Raw genomic sequence first — 20,713 nt, 5'->3', positions numbered from 1 at the left:
CTCTGAGAGATTCAGTGCCTTGTATCTTCATTAATATAAGTCAATTTTCGAAGGAGATGTATCTCATTTTTAAAAAAAAATGTTGAAATTGAGTATTTTGACTTTTTGACATATTTTTCTCCCCCCTTCATTTTGGCTGGAGCTAGTCACAAAATCTGATCTGTAAGTGTGAACACTTTCAGGCCTCTGCATTTCACAGTGAATTTCTTTGTGTGAAAGTCTGTGGTATTTTTTTCCCCTTAAAAAAAATGTCACCAGCCTGTCTGCACAGAACAGATGAACTCCCCTCCAAAGCTACTGCTCACAGGACACCCACCTAACCCTTCAGAACTGCTACTTGATTTAGCTCAGGATCGGATGGGGCTGAAGAGAAAACCTGTGGCCCAACTGTCTTCTCTGCCCAACAGCAAGGAAATCCCCTCTGTGCTAAATATGGGGCTTGGCAAGAGACAAGAGGTTCTGCCAGGACCTTGCCACTTTAGAGGCCATCTCACATACACCATATTTGAGCTCATGGCTTAAAGCAGAGTTGGTCTTTAGATGGAGAAATAACCAGCATTTTAATGTGGGCACCAAAAGGATAGCACTTTTTTAGCATATATTTTGAAGATAGCTATTAGGAAGACGCTGAGTACATGAGGAAAATGCTATCTGCAGGATTATAAAAGGCTAAAAAAGTACCAGTATTTGCATTTTCATTTAACTCTTTCACAACCACACTTTATCAAAGATCAGTTATTTCCACAGAACTAAGCACTTACTTTTACATTTTTCTCCCCCAGCAATAAGCTACACTGTTTGTTGCACCACCTACTATGTACACATGAGTCTGTCCATACAAACATTTGCCTGATTGTAGACTTTGTTTTGCTCTTAAAATTCTGCAATGTCAGGCTACAAATGATCAGTATTTTACAAAATACATCCTCCATGCGATACATGCCCAGTTCAGGTGCTGCATTGTATTAAAGCCTCTGTAAATGTAAACACAGGCATCTCCCTGTCCAGTATTTTCTAAGCACTGGAGCTAAGAGAGTTCTTTGAAATCTTTCTTGGGTTTTCTGAAGGCACCTGAACCCTGGTGACAGACGATTTTATTAGTCAGGAAAGGCATGAGGTGTCCTCCACGGCCACATTCACACCCACTGTGTGGTGCATGCTCGCACACCATGTAACATGGCCACATGGCCCAGCAGCACTCCCAACACCACATCTTCCAATGTCTGAAGAGGGTGTTTCCTCAAAAGAAGAGATACAGCTTGAAGCTCATTGTACACAGTCTGCCAAGCCAACAAGGCATCCTCAGTACATTTAAGCTATCTGAAACCAACACAGCAAATTCTAATTAAAAAAATCCAAACCAACACATAACCTATTCCCATGACTAGTTTGATAAGACAGTCATCATCATATCTCTTATTGTCCTCATTATAAATTAATTTAGCATCAATTACAGTACTCAAAATATTTCTCCTAAGATTATTCTGCCCCTAAAAATGTTCAGTCTGCTGAAAAGCATTTGGTTGATGGTGCACTGACTAAAAAATCTGAAGTGAAAACTGGAAGACTGACAGCCTAGAAACAGACTGTCTTAATATTTTGGAATACCAATTTTTTGGTAAGAAAAATTGTATCGAATTAGCACGAGAGGGAAAATAGAAGATGAGCATCCTAACTGCTACAGAGGGAGTGATGTTTCTCAAAGCGCTTCCTTGTGTATCGTGCAAACCCAACTGAATTCAGATAATCCAGTAAGAGGTTCAAGTGTAAGGCCACAGTATAGCAGTAAAATAAACTATATGGAATACCTCAATTTTAGGGTATTATTAAGTTGATTGACTCATCTGGGATTCATTGACTTTGACTGTTTAGGTTAAAAACAACCCACTGTAATTTTTCACTCAGGAACAAAACAATTAAAAAGGTGGGGAGCATGCATGCCATTCAATAGCTTATTTTTCACAGCACCTATTTGACAACACATAGCTGCATTCATTAGCCCCAAAGCTAATGGGGAAATACAAAATCATTCTTGGTAACTCTACAGATCATGTTCAATAGAACAGTAGGAAGCTGTCTCCTTATTTTGTGTAATATAACAGAGGCCAGAAATGTTTTATACCGAAGCAGAATTTTTGTACCATTAAGGTATGTGCAGAATATCAACTCTTATTGTCACTCTTCGTGTCGAAAGACTCCTTGAAGGCTACAGAATTAGAGCACGTACTTTTTAGCTCTCCATTGAAGAGATGGAGGGTATCCCCCTCTTTTAACAAAGAGTTTTTCTCACAAGAACTTGCTAGGAGCCTGAATTAATGAGGAATTAAGTTTAATCTCAGCAGTTCTACTAAACTTTGGGGAGAAAGGACACAATGCCACTAGTCCCCGAGTGCCTTCAACGCCCATAGACTTCAATGGGGATTGAGATGGGTCCTTCTTTTAGTTGACACAACACCTTGCAGAACTAGATCCAGTCCCCTTCTCCTCCTCCTAAGAATGTATTTTTCCCACTAGCTGCTTGATTTTAATTTTGTTTCGACCAGAGATGAAATTAATGTGGATGTTTTGGTACTGACAACCTCCCTGTCAAATTATATAGTGACTTCTCATGCTAAAACTTGTTTGTTTTCACACACCATCATCACTGATGATCTCAGCACAGCAGTGCTCCGAGAATAATGGTTTAGTGAAATGCAAAGCCAGCAGAAGGAACATAAAACAATGTGTGCTTATACAGGGCCTACATAAATAGTGCTTTTTAAAAAATATTTGGCAATGAAATAATAGTTGTGGGTTTGTTTCATTTTTTTTATAAATTAACCTCTGGATTGTTAATGGTTCGGAGAACCTTTCCACACCAGAGTGGTTATGAGACCTAAAACTGTTTGTTACATCCTCCCACAAAGATTATATGCAGAAGTTGCCCACTGTCTGCCATTAATAAAGAACTGTGGTTCATACCCTCACTTCACACAGTTTCAGAGAAGTCAGCGGATTTATACCAATTTCAAAAGTTACAGATCTGACCCCACATACCCTGGGTCAAATGAAGAACATTGGAAGCAAGTGTACCCGATTAGGGCTTGGGGAGGCAAGGGCTGTACAGTGAACACTCTCACTCTTTACGAGGTTTTTATTTGAAATTCCCCTTTGATTGCTGTTTAAAAAAAAAAAAAAAAAAAAAACAGAGTAGCTCAGGCAGTGATGAGATTTTTCATAATTTCTGAAAGACTTTGCTCTCACTCGCAGGTCAGCCTGGGAACTGTGCAAGATGCTCAAGCAGCCTGGGTTTCGCTTTCCAGTACTGCAAACAAGTACTTCAATTTATTAAAACTGCCGGGTATTAAAACTGCCCTCCCACTTCTTTCTCCCTCCAGCTCTTTTTTTTCAAAAAATAAAAAAATAAAAAAAAAACAAAAAACAAACCACAAACCACACATAACTCCATAAATAAAACATAACTAAAGTCTAAGGTGCTACTCCCAATTCACAACAGCATCGTTAAAAGTGAAAATGCACATCATATTTAGAAGCAGAATTAATCCTGCCATGTTTAACTGAAAATCTTGGTGGGTTTTTCATCTACATCATACAAGCCTGAGGCCAGAGTGGTGACTGTCACAGCCAAAGAGACACAGACAGATAGATGATGGAGAGTGCAGACTGCGCACCCACACATAAAGCGCGTGAGAGGAAGGAGAGTGCACGGAAGGAATATTAATTGAGCACAAAATAAGTATTCTCAATATCCCTCTGCCCCTTTAAAAAGTAGTCACAAGATGAGGAGAGCTACAAACATGTTCATCTTGAGGAAACAGCCGTCCTTAACGTGACATGCCAGGCTATTACTTTAATAATGGGATTTGCACAGCACACAACTGATAGGCTATGTTCAGAATAGACCCATGAATCTAATTTTCTTCTCAATGAGTGTTCTTGCAGTTCGTAACTCCACGGATTTCAATAGAGTTGCTCCAGATTTCTGTCAGGGTGAGTGGAGAATTAGGCTCTACTATGATATTTTTAAATCCACAAGAATGTGATTCTCCTTACCCAGTCATAAAACCCATGGCTCTTTTGATCCTTTCTACTTTCATAGCAAGTTATTTAGAAGGGAACTTTTCTTTTAAAGAGTCACATTTAAATAGTTAAATTACTGCTTTCTCTCACTTTTTGTGATAAACAGCAATTACTCGAATATAACCTATTTTCACGCTCGATTCCATGTGCTGCTTTATTAGCACCAAAGAATTAAAAAGCAGGACAAGAACTGTAAGAATTGGTTTAGTTTTTACATCACCCATTTTTTCCCCACTATCTTTTTTTAAATACTTTTCCCCTGCACAGCTAGTAAAAGAAACTTACACTGACCTTATTTAATAACAGGTATAAGACACCCTCTAAGTGCCACACAGATACATTTAAGGATATGGTTGTAAGTAAAGAAGGAAAATTCCTTAACTTGTTTTAAACTACAAAATTTCCCCTATTTCCTCATGTTGTGCCCTCTCTGGGAAATGATGGAAGACTCTACATATGTTAATCCTGATCATTTTAACCTTAAAAAAAAAAAAAAAAAAAAGTTCAAATGCCCCCTACACAGCCCATCACCAGCAAAAGGAGCTTTTTAAGTCACAAAAAAAGTTGTTTATGTGGTGGTTGAAATCCTCACAAGCTCTTAACAAAGATTTCTTCTTTCTAAAACATTCACTCAGTAATGAATTTAAACAGTAGGTAGTAAAAGATATTCCTGAACAAAACAATCTATTACTTTTTTCCTACTACATTGATCAGTGTTTAGTTTGTTCGGGTTGTATTTTACTACCATTCTAAGAACAGAAGTTCCCTATAAGTGAGGTATTGGCATACCCGTATGAGATAGCGCTCATTTCTGGACAAGCACAATTCCAGGCTCTTTGCCATCACACACTCAGGTCACCTCTGGAGTTCTTTCTGGGTTGCTAAAAACATTTAGTGACAAACTCATTCACTGACCTGACCAGGACCAAAAGCAGGCCCAGGTTTAACCAACTTGCTAAAATTAATTCAGAGTAGCCCCTATAGAGGCATGATTTACTATTCACAATTTGAAGATCCTCTCCTGGCAACTGACTATTGCTGTTGAATATGTTTCTTAAAAGTTAACGGAGAGGTGCGTTTGGACTGGGAATAATGGTAAACTAGTTCACACATGACTGAATTACTGGCAGTTGGTTTGCAGCATCAATGCATAACCAAGTGACCCACTAATATCATCATCCATATCTTAGAGCATTCCATTACTGAGACAGAAAACTACTGTAAATAAAGTACAAGACAGTAATGTCTCAGTTTAGTGCTTACTGTTGTAGCCACTCCATCCAATGGATCCTAAACCCAATCTCAGATTCCATTTATTGTGCTACAGAGCCCCCTGTGTTGAGCTCTGTCAAATGTCTCATATTAACTAGTATTACTTATATTTGGCAGAATGAAAATAACTCAGATGTTAAATCTAGAAACCAGTGGTCCAGTTTAATGTCTCACATGAGCCAAATTAATTTCTGACCACTTGCAAACAGCTCAGAAAAAGCTGGCTATGAGCTACGCTGCCTTACATGCAGTGAAAGAGTAACTGAAAGCACAAGTCCACAATGTAAATAGGTAAAAAGGCAGCTTCTTCCTCTAAATGAGAAAAAGATCAGCCTAATTAAATACATCAAATACATTTATCTATATTAAATTTAGGCAGCATTGTTCAAGGATTACCAGTTTAAGTTCAGTACATCCCAAGACAGAAACACACAAACATACTGAGCCTGGGACCAAGTACTTCAATCTCATTGAAATGTTCACTGTGTGGTAGCACCCAAAGATGAGGCCCTCAGGACAGAAATTGAGATGAGAGCAATGAAAGCTGTTCGAGAAAATACTGCAAAGGTAGAAACTATTTGTACAGTTTATATGGGGTAGAAAGCTGAGGGTGAGATTGAACCATGCCCAGTTCCTGAGCTAACAGAGGCCTTGGTACCCTAGTAAGAGTCATGAAAACATTCAGAGCCAAAGAAAAGCAGAATCGGCTCCCGAGGCTGGCAAAGGTAATAGAGGATTTGTAATACTTTTCCCTCAATTAAATTCAAATCTCATTCCTCCTGGCTTCTTCTAAAGATGTCTCCCTTTTTCTCACCCACTCAGTGAAGCTTTGTGGCCAAGCAGGGCTGCACCCCACCCCTTGAATTCACCTGTCATGGAAGGGTGTCACAAAGTGACATGAGATGTCTCAAAGGAAGAGATTATTAAAACCGCACACCTAGACAAACACTGCTGATGACAGTGTTTCGGGGCATTTGTTTTGAAGTTGTGTGAGGGATTGACTTCTTGAACAAATTCTCCAAAAAATGCAAAACGGAAACAAGAACCAAAAGCAAAACATCTTTTAAGCTAAGGAAATTGTCATAAGCTTTCAATGTTTTACTTCGAAAATCCTACAGCCTTCAGCAAAATCCTTGGAAAATCTCTTCGTGTTTATAAAATAACATTTGATATCACCATCTAGAAACCTACAAACCAGTGCAACCAACCCTTTCTGAACTCTCTAAAGGCAAATAACAGCTGCATTTCCCCATGTGATGGCTAGGAAAAAAGTGCTGACTCTCAGTATTTTTAATTACAGAGTAAAATAACACCTCAGTGAAAAATCGTGGATGTACTATTATTTTAAAGTGTCAGGGTTGCTCCTTCAAACTGAGCCATAATTGGAGCAAAACAATCAGTGCATAAACCAACAGAACAGCTCCTCAGGTGTAACAAGGCACAACAGCTTATCGGCTTCAACAAGTCTTTTCACCGCATCACTGAATTAATTGGCTTATGTATGTCATGTTGTACTTGTTATGTACACCTGAGAATTTAAATCATTTCTCTGATTATATGTATAACAAAAAAAAAAGTATTCCCATAGCAGCATTTTGCTTTACAAGTCTAAAAAAAAGGTAGGTTTCTGTGCTTACTGCTCTAATGTGGCTAATGTTTAAATACAGCATGATAAGATATTGCCCGAGATCATTGTTTCGTCTATGTCGGAGAATCCTACACCTTAAAAATTGTAAATTAGAACAGGAATGTAAGTTTGGGTTCGATGAAAAAGTGTTTTCATAGTTCTTATTCCAAACTGTTGCTTCAATGTTGTGATCAACTTCAATAATTTCTCAACTCTTGACCAAGAATGCCCTAAAAAATACTTTCTTAAGGGCAGAGCCCTTGAAGCCCTACAACATTATAGTGTGCAGAGCAGAATATATTCTTTCCTGAGAAATCAGGGGTACTTTTTAGGGGTTAAATAGAGCATGGAGACTGGGAGAGGAAAAATCAACAGAAATTGTTTTGAGATACTCTAGAGTGACAACGACCTACCAAGGGGTCTGATCGGCCCTGGCATTAGTATTTAAAACTGACATATTCACAAAGCATTTAAAATATTTCCCCTTGGATTCCTATGTATTTGTTGCAATGAGAGTTTATACTGGAAAAATTAAGCCAAGTAAGCTATCTTAATTAGATATGTCTACCTGTTAATTTGGTTAGTGTGAGATAACCAAAACCAAATCAAAGCAAAAGAATCACCTGGAGCTATGAAGCAAAACTGAAAGACCTGTTGCTTTATACATGTATCCGTGTTTCCAGCAACTGCCTCTACTGAGCAGAGTTTTCCTGCAATGAGTTACAAGAAAAGTCAGTGTCTGTGGGTCTTGAGAAAAATTTCCAGTTTGTTCCAATAATAAATCATTTCAATAAATAATAAATCATGTGGATAATAACAATAATAAAGTTTTAAGTAGAAGCAGCTTTGCTTTTCATTTATTACAAAATCTTGTCCAGAAATAATTTTCTCATAGTAAAGGGTTTATAGGAAAGATGGTCACTGGAATTAAAACTAAGCTTGAAAGATGGCTAATAATACATAAACACAGGTAGAAGTCTTCAAAGCAACAGGTTTGTAGAAAATCCAGTAAGTTAACTAACGGCAGAAATCAGAGACCCGGGACGACAAGATTAGAGGGAAAGTCTTTGATTAAATAAATTGGTTTAAAAGCAACAATAACCTCGCAAGAACTCTTCTAGTATTTAAGATCCTGATGCCTTGACTATGGGCACAGAGACAGGTTTTTCAAGGAGGCCATGAGCAGGCAAGTTAATAACCAAGCTGAAATCATTCTGCAAGATTTATGGAACTTGCAGAGATTCTGCCCACACAAAGCTGAAAGGTTTAGCACAGAAAACCTGCCTTCGGAAGGCACTCTCTTATCAACTTCAGAGTGAACTCCAGCTCTGACTGAAACAATCTTTACAGAAGACTCCTCTGCAGTGCACAGGATAAATGTAAGAGACTGCAGTGTATTTTAGATTCTCAAAGTGAGGAAGTGAACATCAAATTTAAAAAGCACCTATTACTCTTTATCTGCAAGTCTTTCTGCCAAACGGTGAAATAAAATGACATGTACAATCTCACTTCTATCTTTTCTTTTAATCTATATACATGATTTGCTTCCCTTTACATTCCCCAGGTTAAATTACCAGAGGTAGGGTTTGATAAATTGAAGCTGAACTATAAATGGGTATTTTTGGTGAGGGGGGAAAGGGTTCTGCTTGTTCTAAATGTGTAAACTTTTTAATATATTGCCATTTTAACTGCTGGAAGAGTGCCATCCAGTATCCCAGAGTGGCAGGCAGGGCTTATTGCCTTTTTTATATGCTATTACAAAACTTTTTGGATTTTAAGCATTAGCCTGACTACTAACAGTCTCCAATTAAAGATGTAACAACAGGAGGCTACAGCAGTTTCTTTTTCATGCCATAAGTTCATTATTTCTATTTCCTGTTTTATTCAAGTGTTTCATTTAAAGTTTTGAAACTTTGATGATCTGCAGAAATGCAAACAAACATAAATCCCCTCTAAGTTAACCAGACAGCAGAAACATCCCCAGGTCTATGGATAGCAGTAGACATCAATTCTTCCCAATCCATGCATGATAAAGAGCAGTGAGAAATCCCTGGTTAGTTGTCATAAAAGCAGACTCCTTACCATTATCAGGTATGCAGAGCACAATCAAGCACGAGTTGTTTTGTTCAACCACCACACCAACTGTTCTTTCTTTTTAGTGACTTAAAAAAAAAAAACAGCACCTCACTGCCAGTGATGGCTGGGGGGGAAAAACTCCCAAGAGCTTTTAGGCTTCAGTAATTCAGGCCATCAAATTGTACTTCATTAAAGTGGTATGAAACAGTTCAATCAAGAGTTATGTCCCAGGTTGTAGCTGTTTGCCCCTGTCTCCTTCTCTCCTTTCTCTTACGGTTTCTTTCAGTAAATGAGACTAATTTTTCCAGTAGCCTTTAACTCACTAGATTAACTGCCGTGGAAAATGTGACTACGAACGCGTAGCACTGTCTAGCCTCCAACCCAGCACAGAATCAACTTTGTTCTAAGTGTTGAAGGACACCTAACAAGCTGCTGCTTGCTAAGTTCATAACCCAGGACTATAGACTGGCGAAGAGTAGGACTGCGCCATCTAGTTAGCTGCCAGAAGGCTCTGCTCTGCCTGTTGGGAGCGGATGCCTCGGGATGCAGGGCTTTAGCACATGGGAATGTTCACTTTCTTAAAGATTCAATTGTGTTGGCTTTTTTTTTTTTTTTTTAAATAAAATATCACTACCGGGATAATCCACATCTAGTGGATATGGGAAAATTTAGGCTATAATAGCCCAGCGAACTTCTACATCTTTGATTTACAAGATAAAAGCAACTTTTAAATTAAAGAGCCTTTCTGCTAATAGAGCTTATTATGCCAGAGACAGGAATGATTTTCCTAGAAAGTTGTCCCTGTGTGCATGCCTATTATCTTTGCTTTCCCCCTTCCACTAATGAGCATTTATCTAAAGAGCCTGTTAATCCTCTGATGTGTGCTTCTGGTCAGAGGTAACAGTTTGAATAAAACCACTAATCACTTATCACTAATCACTGATCATTAATCACACTTTTCCCTAGTGCTTTGCGACCTGTACAGCTCCCTTTAGGATTAAGGAGTCACAAATACGGATTTTAGCCATTTTTTATAAGGAATTTCCAGCTTTTGATACCGACAACTTCATTCACCACATGAAAGTTGCAAAGTACCGAGCAAAGACTTTCAACACTACACTTTTCCACTGAAAATAAACCATGCCCTTACGAAAGTGTCCCTCCTTCAGCAAAATCCCCACAAATTACACTATATTTTTGCATTTGGCTCTCACCTTCCACCTCTTATCCCTTTCTGGATTATTTCTGCATGACAGTGTCTTACAAGAAAGTTTTCCTCCACCACTGTTCCTTGACGCACTGCTGCTTGTCCAAATGGCCAGACAAGGAAAGTCTGGTGCAAGCCAGCGGGTGAGTGAGTGTCTCTGCAAACTGCACGGTCTCAAGGAAAGCTCAAGCAAGATGCTTCACAGTAATTACTATGAATCAGTCCCAGCTTTAATTTCATCTAGCTAAGCACTGTTTCTTACTGATAATATATGGAAATCTTCTAATCTTGCTTAAGATACTCCTAGTATCGTTCTGGATTAAAAAAAAAAAAAAAAAAAGAAGAAAAAAAGAAAAAAAAAAACACCCACAAATCAAACATATGGACATTTCATTTTCCTTTATTCCTACCCCCATCTTTGAACGATCTCTCGCTTGCCGATTGTAAAGCTTATATTAAGCCCTGGAGATGAAGGATCACTCACCATGCTTGGACATAAATAATACAGGAGGCAGAGTTTAGCAAGTATTCCCCTTACACTCCTGAAGCTCTTATCGTCCTGAAAACTTCGCTGGGAGAGAGAGAGACCCCTGTAAGAGAGGACAGTGGCGGGGGAGCGCGGAGCGATGAGCGGAGCAGCGGGGCTGGAAAGGGAGAGTGCGGCTGCCGAGACGGGACCTTGTCAGTGCTCTTCCCCCCCCGCCCGGACCAGCCGGCATCAGGAACGGAGCATCAGCCCCGCACCGGCCCGCAGCATGACGTCAGGGCCGGGAGCAGCCCTGCACCCCGGGTGTTTCACGGGGACAGGCGGCCGGGCGCCGCTCCGCGCACCGCGCATTGCTCCGCGCAGTGCTGCCGGCGGGTCCTGGCTCGGAGGGGAGCCCGGACGCCGCCGCGAAACTTGTGCAGAAGTTTTGGGGCGGCGGGGAGAGGGGACGGCGGGGCAGCCAGCCGCCGAGCTGTCACTGCCCGCTGCCGCCGGGGCACGCAGGGACGAGGAGCCGTCCAGCCCGCCGCGGGGCGCGGGGATACCGCTGCCCCTCCGCCGGCTCCTGCCGGCACCGCTCGGGCAGCGCACAGCGAAGTGCTGCCTGCGCCCCGCAGCAGCCTCCCCATCCCATCCCATCCCACCCCATCCCGGGAAGCCGCACGCAGACACTTCCCAAACTCCCCGAGGTGCGTGCGGGGAGCCCGGCTGCCCTGCCGCCGTGCACCCCCGGCTCCCGCCGCCTTGCCTGACCCTCTGCGGGGCGGCAGGGCACGGCGAGTACGGGGGTTCGACGGGATCCCCGCGCCCGGCAGCGGCGCTGCGGTGGCCAGCGCTCCCGCCTCCGGAGCGGATGCGGTGGCAGAGGGAAAAGCTCCGCAGCTGCGGGCTGCCCCGTCCGCAGGCGCTCAGCCCGGCGCTGCTGCCCCGCTCCGCTCCGAGCCGAGCCGTGCGGCGGAGCGCGGGGTGCACTGCGCGCCGGGCGCCTTCCCGGGGCTGCCCCGTAATTTTAGGAACTTACCGCCCGGCGGGGACGGGACCGGCAGCGCGGCCGGAGGAACCACGTTGGACTGAGGGACGGTTACAATACGTTCTATTTAGAGAAGCATTACATCACCCTCCGTGACGTCACGTGGGATTCCTGAACTTCTAAATCATTGCGGTCCGTGCCGGGGGGGGGGGGGGGGGAGGCCGGGCGCGCGGGGCGGGGCGGGGCCTGAGCCAAGCCACGCCCCTTTCGACGGGGCAGGGGGCGGGTGCGGGGCTGAGTCAGCCGGGAAGCAGCGCCCCGCCCCTCGGCGGGACAGCTCGGCGGGAACGGGAGCTCGGGGCTGAGGGCGCGCAGCCCGGGAGGGGATGGGGTCGTCCGGTGGCTGCCCCCCCCCCGCCTGCCTCCCTCCCTCTCTCAGGCTGGCAGCTTGGCGGAGCGCTGCACCGATGCGGTGCTGGGGGCTTGGGGCTGTAGGGAGGCGGTTCTGCGGCCGTGCTCAGGGGCTGCCCCCGCTGGACGACAGCAGCAGGGGCGGACCGCGCTCGGCTTCTGCAGTCCTCAGCTCTTCGGGGATTTTGTTTGGTGTCTATCCAGAAACTGGTTAATAAATAACGCGGTGTTCGAGAAGGGTGGGAAACCTCCGTCCCGAGCGGCAGCTCTGCGAGGGTGCGCCTCCTCAGCCTGCTCAGGTGTTGCTCTGTCCGTGCGCGTCCTTCTCCGCTGCTCCCGGTCCATGCGTGCCCTCCTGGCAAGGCTTGGGTGCCGGACAGGACCCAGGGGCACGCAGCAGTAAAGAATCTGAACTGAACTAGGTGATCGTTAAGGTCCCTTCCAACCGAAAGTGTTGCGTGATTCTATACAACCAGCTATGTCACTGCTTTTCCAAGGTCTAACATTTTGCATCTACTTGGCGGTGTGTCTGCTATTGTCTGGGACATTGCCGGCGATGAACGTATTATTCCACCCTGTAACTACCTCAGTGCCTCCTTTTCTGTGTTTTCGTGTATTAAGAATACTTTCTCTCAGCCTAATGCTCCTCAGCAGTGCCTCTGCCACCTGGGTCTGGAGGTTCCGATACGATAGCACCTAGCTATCTATTGCTGTAGTTACGTAGGAGGCATTCTTATCAAAGACTCAAGTGGTAATTAGCTGTATTTAGCCGCTGATTCATGCCAGGAGGCATGACTTAATTTCGATGCAGTGTTTTAGTACCTAAGCATGGAAGGACCTGTAGGGAAACGTCGGTGTTCCAAGGCAGGGTCTTAGTCTCTTAAACGTATCACTTGGTTTATTTTTTTCTGATAATCAGTTAACAGAAGAGAGAGTAATATAACATGTACTGCCAAAATCAGGCACGACTTTACAAATAACAATAATACAGCACTTTACTCCCAATAATACCATTATTTTGCAAGCTTATATTAGGATATCTAATAGTCTTCCTCAGCTTTTAACAATTCATTGGTGCTTTATGCAAGATTTAAGCAGATAGAAGCGGATCCTATCAGTGACTGATGATAGGTTTTGGAGTCATTTAACTACTTAAGATAAGGCTCAATGATGCTGTCAGTGTAAGCCTTCGTTTTGTCAGGTATTATCCTTGGAAATTTCATATGGAGTGCAAAGTGCCTTACCTCTAAATGTCCTGAAATTATAAACTACAGAGATGACTAAACTCATCATTGCAGTTACTTCTGTTGCACAGGAAGGGTTTTAACACACAGAAACACTGCGGATTTTTTAAGACCATGACAAAAAATTTGAGTGCAGGAAGCAGCTCTGCATCTCTCATTGAGATTTCATCATAAAACTTATGTACTCACACCTTACAGACACACAGCTGGGACTGTGGCTAATCAATGAGTTTTCGTGGGGTAGGCATGGCGGGTTTTTATCCAGGCTTCTTCATGAGACCAAACTGGAACAGGCAACACAGAATTCAGATGCTAGTAAAGGATCACAGGGCCCAAATCCTCCAGGTACTTGTGTAGCAAGAATCAGTTATGGCAAATCTGACACAGATAGAAGCAAACAAAATGCTAGGTGAAGTATTAGCCACAGTTTTATGTTATCAGTCTGGTGGTGATGCTTTCTTATGAATTATATTGTAGACCCCGTGTGACTTGTACACAGATTATAGTGAATAAATAAGTGCACCCACTGTGGGTATGCACTGTGCTATAATTTAACACATTTTGTTTAAAGTTCCTGACATGTATAATCTGCATGTCCTTCTGCCCTGTCAAGAGTGTTATGCAAAAAGATACCCTAAAGCAAGATGGAAAAGACTGCCACATTAGTCAGATCAGTAACTTTATGTGCCACATACCTATTTGGACAGATCTCTACCACTTAATGAGAGAGGCAGCTTGCAACAGTGGTTTGTGTATGTCTGACACTATAAGAGTGATGACAAATGCTCTGCTAGGTGGTTATGCTGTTTTTTGCTGACAGCAAAGCAGAGAGATTCTGGATTCCTGAAATGAGTCTCAGGTCCTGAGGGAAGACTTTTGACTCTTGAAATGAGTTATGGTCTGGGGGGGTGGGGAGGAAGAGTACAGAACAGAGTCAACGGTTCCTCTTGGGCTTGAATCTGCTGCAGTATGTGTCACTATCGTTGCTTCGCTCCATGCCCAGCTTCTCCTGTGCTTGTCACCCTCAGATCCCATTCCTCTCCTCCCTCTTCCAGGTCTTTCCTTCTCCATTTCCACATTCTTCTTGCCAGTTACCAACCTTCTCTCCACCCTAAGGCAACCACTCTGGTCTCTGAATGGGGATGTGAAAAGGAGCACTGAAAGATGCAGCCTTGTTTTGTTTTATGTTCACTTCAGCGCCTGGTGGTTGAGCAGTTTACAGAGAAAATGTGTTGATCCCTCCAGTCTGAGAACACTGAGCAGAGAAGAGACATTGAGAAAACATAACTGCAGAGTTCCTTCTTGATGCAAACTGTGGGATGACAATAGGACAAGAGGAGCCCACTGCCTGCAAAGCTGCTGCTTTCAAGCTGAGCTGATATCTGCTTGTGTGTTGGCGCTATGAGGAACAACCCTTAACATGAACTCCCATAAAGGTGGTTTAGATTAGCATAGTCTACTCAGCAGATGAGGGCTATGCCTAGAGTCAGTTACCACAGCTCAGCTGACAAGCCATAACTTGAGAACGTTCTCTATATGGGGGACAAATTTGGGCAAATCTTAGAGGGTATTCAAAGGCATCTCCAGTGACAGCAAGACAATCATTCTGCAGAGCTTCAGGCTCCTGCTCCAAAAGCACTAGGTGTTTCCAGAAAAAAAACAAAACACACAACAACAAACAAACAAACAAAAAAAACAACAACCAAGCCCACAACACAAAAACAAAACTCTTGTGAGATATGGGATAACGTTGGCATGGTAACTTACCTTTTCTGGAATGTTTTCTGGAATCATTGAATTTTGGAAGTGGCTTTCCAAAATACTCCCTCCTAGGGCAGGCACCAGGCGTGGAAAACTCCATCCTGAATGGTTCAAAACTTGGCAATGTTTTTTAAGTGATTGAAGAAACTTTTAATGACAAATACTGAGCCACCAACTACACGAGGCACAACCTGCTTTATCTATAGTGCTGTTTCATAACTAATTTCAAGGCAGAAAGCTTTTACAAAGCTGTTTTCTTCTGATGGAAAAATCCCTATTTAAATACTTTTCTGCATTATATGTTCTAATAAATGTTTTCCAGATAGGTCTTTGTCAGTTTTATTCTTTAAGTATAAAAAGCCCAAAGAAGAACATACCCTTTACAGCAGTAGCTTAACTGGTATGAAAACTACTCAGACTTTTGCAGTGGAATGAGTTAGAATGACATTTTGTTTGATTGATAGTAAATGGCAGTAGTGCTGTTTCAGCAAACACCTAAAATCTTTGTCATATCATTAAAATCATTGGGAAGGAAAGATATTAAAATAATTACAGGAGTTTTGTATGTCAAATATCAGTCTCAGTAAGACACTATTGCTGTCACATAAAATTAATATTTACTGCTGGCACAATGGAATATTTTACATACCCATTCTTACTATAACATCATTAACCACGTTTAACTAAGCCGCTGCCAGTGTTGAGTGTTACTCTCAGCTTTGGCACTTGCAATTATCTCGTTACAAGTACTTTGCAGCAATATCTTTTTAGCTAATCGGACAGTAATTTATTCGCCTCCTTCCATGCTACTGAAAGTTTAGATCTCCACATTTATCATGTGAAAATATCTGCACAAAGTAAAAAAAACATCACTCAGCATTCTTTCTTTTTAGTAAAGATCTATACTAGTCACACAGAAGTGAAGCTTTGAAATGAAATGGTAAGGGGAAAAATTGATTTCTAGATCTTAGCATATGCTTTAATCCATGATGATAGTAGAATGTGTTTTAAAAGGGGGTATAAATTATGCTATTTAATGTATAATAATCTGAGTGCTAGCCTGAACAAATGTAAATCTGGTGGGTTTATGAAACACTCAATTCCTTCATTATTACATCTCTGTTCAGATCTCTACTTCTTTTAGGAACAGACTGAAAGGGATATGAGCAAAGGGAACCAAGTACCCTCTACGGTTGGAGAGGCTCGCTAGGAAGAACCGGATTAGCCTTAAAACTGAGGCAGAAATTGGAGAATTACTAGAGTTGACCAGAAGTTAAGTAGTATTCAATATTTAAAAAACCCCAGACCCTTCTGCTGGTTGAAATATAAACAGTAAGTAATGTGCCTATTCAACTGTGGAGTTTTCTGCAGTGGGCTGGAGAAGAGAGGAAGTGTGATACATCACAGGGATGTGAAACAGCCCTGTGGGATACCAAGCAAGCCATATCTGTGGTTTTTTTGCTCTAAGTACATCTCACCCATTCATCTGGTTTCACATTCCTCTGTTTTAAGCAGGTGACATAAAATAAAAGGAGCCAGGTCTCAGTAGAAACATGTGCAAGGCAAAAAAATGCTATGTAAGAGGGGGCTAAAGGGTCCTGTTTCTTCGACACACATCTATAGTATAGATTTATATGAGAGTATATTTGGTCCCATAACTATTCATTGCCACAGTTCTTTGCTTTCTGGTTTTTAAAACATCAAATAGAAATCTTAATTCTCATCTGTTTCTGAATGATGTCCTATACTCTGGCACTCCTACAGATACTGTGTGAAAACTGATCAAATTCGGGATTCATGTTCTCTTTGACAGTGTCTATGCGCTAAGGCAAAGTGACTTGAATTTGGATAAGCCAAACAGGATCTGTGTTTCATCATATATAGGCTGCAGAAGCCACAGCCCAGAAATGCTGTCATTTCTTTTCCATTTCCTGTAAGGTTACCTGTGAAGTAGCAAATCACTTCATGCCAAACTCCCCTGACTGAATTGAGCATCTGCAGGACAAAACCAGTGTGCATTACTACAGAGAAGAAATGGAGCTAGCTGGTGGAATGAGGCTCACTCTAGACCTGCAGGTCTTTAACTAATGTTAAAGATATGTTGATCGGATGTATCTAACTGAGCTTTAAACAACACTTAAAATTATGGCTTTTAGCTCTTCCCAAGTTAACCAGAATCAGTCTTATGCCATGTTTCTCCTTACTCTTGGTAAACTTAAGAGAAGCTATGGGTTATGCTCATGCCATATAAAAAGAATGGGCATAAGAACGGAGAGGCACAGTCCTTCCCACAGAAAGGACCCTGGTAGAAACTAATCCATGCAGAAAGGTAAGTGCTGGCTTCCTCAACCCAGGGAGAACAGTCAGGGTGCACACAAAGTCCAGAACTGCAAGACAGAGGACTGTGTCTTCTCTTTCCCCATCATTTCTCTTGCTATGCTCCTGAGAGATCCCCGTATGTCAGGAAGCATGCTGTATTTGTCCATCCTCCTCTCCTTCAGATCTCAGTGTACATTTGTTCTTGATGCCTGTGCTGAGCACACATGTTCTCTCAGCTCTGACTTGCAATGTCATTTAACTCATCACCTTTTGTGCATGAGTGGGTATGCGATAAGTCCTAGTGGATCTGATCTCAGATGCCAGAACAATCTCTTAATCATCGTTGTGTGCCCTGTGGTCTATTCCAGGGAAACAGTAAAAAGAGACCATGTATTCCCTTCTCTATACCCAGTTCAAAGAAGTTGGTTTTTTTTCTCTGTACTCAGACACTATCATTTCATGCTTTTTTAGGATGAGGTCAAAAAATTATTCACATTATTATTCCCCCATAAAGCTCCTGCATTACTTCTTTTATATTTAATTTACCCTTTTTGATGTTATGTTTGTTGGAATACTCCTAGTTATAATTTGTTTAGTGCATGAATATGGAAAACTGATTAGATACACATTTTTTGGATAGTATAGCTCCAGTCAGACACATATGGAGGTTTGCATAGATTTTTGCTGCTTGACTGGGTTTTGGGGTCTGTTTTTTATTGTCTGAGTTGTTAGGGGTTTTAGTCTTAGGAGAAGAATGAGAAATAATAGGTGCACAAGATGACATTTTTATATGTTTCTGAGAGTCTACTTCAGAAACTGTATTTAAAAAAGAAAACAAACTGCAAATTTGCAAACTGCAAATTCTAATCTGCCTCATTTGGCCACATCTGATTATTAATGGTCTGGAATAACATAATATTTGCATTTATGCCTAAAAATTGTGAGGCTATGTGGCAAAAAGATATTTTAGATATTATAAATGAAATTAACTTCTCTTTCAATAGACCCTCTTTTATCAGTTCTCGAGAATGTCAAGAATGTCAGATACAAAGCTTGGTCTTCCTCCTTTAAATGTACTATAAAGATGGCTCATTTACATCTTCATATGACTCACTTTAAGTTTTTTTCTGCTTGAAACAGAAGGGGGGAAAATATTTCGTATGAGAGCCCTCAGATACTCAGCCCTCAGATACTTAACCCTCAGATACTCAACCTTCAGTTTCAAACACTTCTACTAGCACTGTCACTTGCACCAATATGCTCAAAAACCCAAGAGACAAGGAGAAATATGTGAACTGTCCTCACAAAGATGTCCCATGGACATTCAAGTTATGTTGATCGAGGGTAAAAGTGTAGCTTGTCAAAGGCTGGTTTTCTAGCCCACAGGTGAGGGCTGCAGAGGGGTTGGAATAGGGCCTCCCCACCATTAGTGCACTTATAATGCCTCTTAAAGTTCTCTGCATGGTCTGCTTAGTTAGGCTTTATGCAGGGAGAGGCAAATTTCTGCATTATTTTCTAGCCAAAAATCTGAGAAGGAGGCTGTGAGGAATAATTCCAGCAGTTGCCATGTAATTGCAAAGTTCATAATTGTGACAGTGCAGCAGAAGTATTTACTACCATGCAGCACTGCCAGTGTTTCACACAAACAGCAGTAAAGGAAGTTAATAAAGCCTTTTTAGTGCGATTTGGTTTGGACACTTGTAAAGAGCAGCCCTATCAGGAAGAAATAAAAAGCCACAGCAACTCAAGGGTTAAAATACTTTTTTCAAGAAGAAAATTACTAAAAATCGCATTAAGTAAAACAAAAATCAGTCTGCGCTACTAAACCTCATCTGCCACCAAGAACTTACATAATATACTGCTGACATCATGACTATATAAATTACACGGTACTTTCACATGTGACATAGAGATTATATTACTAGTGTATGAAAAAGACCTTTAACTTCCGATTTTTTAATTCAGGATGAACTGCTGCAGTATGTATTATAAAATTAGATACACATACCAAAGCATCGACAGCAGTTCTGACTTTTTATTACTCTTACTCCAACAGGTGCAAAAACATTCATTTAATCAACAGCTTATAGATGCGCAAAACCATTTTTAGAAAGGGTATAGCTTTGCTTTCATTCTTGTAACACAGGATACATCATGGGTTTCATTTTAGCTGAAGCACAGAATCAGGTTTGTTGCATTTTGCTGCTGTAGATCCATGGGTAAAATCCTGTCTTCACTGAAGTCAATAGGAAAACTCCCATGGATTCAGTGAAGCTAACATTACATCCCGTGTCTGTAATCAATCATTAAAATGTAGCAGGGTCCAATGAATGACTACATTGGAAAAAAATGACAGCAAAATACTTGGAGTAGTTCGCAAATATTTTGGAGACTTGAGACTGGGGCATTAATGCCTCTCCTAGTTACTCCTAGAAAAACATTTACAAAACTTGCACTTGCAGATACGCGAATTCCAGATTGGATTTTGAAGCCTGTTCCATATTTGACAATAAAAAAATACATCAGTTTTAGCTTCACCTCTTTCTCAATGATTTGCTCATTATTTTTGCAAGTTTCTTTTCCACATTTTATTCTTCAGTTGAAAAGGAGAAACATTCAAATGCCTTCACTTCTCAAGTGGAGACATTCATTAATCTTAAATGATAATGCAAGAAAATAAGACAGATAAATACTTGCAAGTTATGTATTTTATTTTGCAGTGCATTAAGTTTGTCTCTGAACTTCAGCACAGTAGTATGAAAAAGAAGAAATGACATATGAAAGTGACAGAAAATCAAGAAGTAGGACAACAGACGCAGGGCCTGGCATGAACCCTGATTTCCTCTTCTCCCTTCTTCTCCCTCTTCTCCACCTCCTCCATGGATCAAGCAAGGCACTGTATGCTCCAATGACAGTTATATTTGCAGTATAGCATTCAATATGAGCAAATTAAAAAGGGTTTCTAAAATACAAGGTAGATACAATGTAGTGAAAGCACCAAGGAGAGGTTTTTCTTACGTATTATACAAGGTTACAAATAAGGCAATTATTCAGACATTGCTGAACTTTCGCAAATAGCAACACTAGCAACTACATTCAAGAAATTCCAATTCAGACTTACCTGATAGAGAATGAATAATAAATGAACTCTTTCCTTTGAAAGTGTTGTATTTCATTTGTAAGAGCAACAATAAAAGTAAATTCTCAGTATATCTGTCATCATAAAAGTCTCTCAAGGCCCCATCAATAAATTACAAGC

The 20,713-nt window shown here is 41.4% G+C and overlaps 1 protein-coding gene across 1 annotated transcript in view; it reads right to left on the bottom strand.

Annotated features, from left to right (window-relative positions):
* Positions 1-11,366, bottom strand: part of CREB5 (cAMP responsive element binding protein 5) — a 255,644-nt gene extending 244,278 nt beyond the window's left edge. Inside the window, exon 1 of the mRNA XM_062602100.1 lies at positions 10,747-11,366. Within this exon, the coding sequence (XP_062458084.1) occupies positions 10,747-10,749 (3 nt within the window). The 5' untranslated portion in view covers positions 10,750-11,366. The remainder of the gene's footprint in view (positions 1-10,746) is intronic.
* Positions 11,367-20,713: the final 9,347 nt, after the last annotated feature.

This window comes from Pezoporus occidentalis, unplaced genomic scaffold (assembly GCF_034315485.1).
Source record: "Pezoporus occidentalis ecotype Australia unplaced genomic scaffold, CSIRO_AGI_Poc_V1 ctg75, whole genome shotgun sequence".
NCBI classification, from domain to species: Eukaryota; Metazoa; Chordata; class Aves; order Psittaciformes; family Psittacidae; genus Pezoporus; species Pezoporus occidentalis.
Note: the sequence above shows the minus strand (reverse complement) of the source record. Positions and strands in the feature narration are given on the sequence as shown.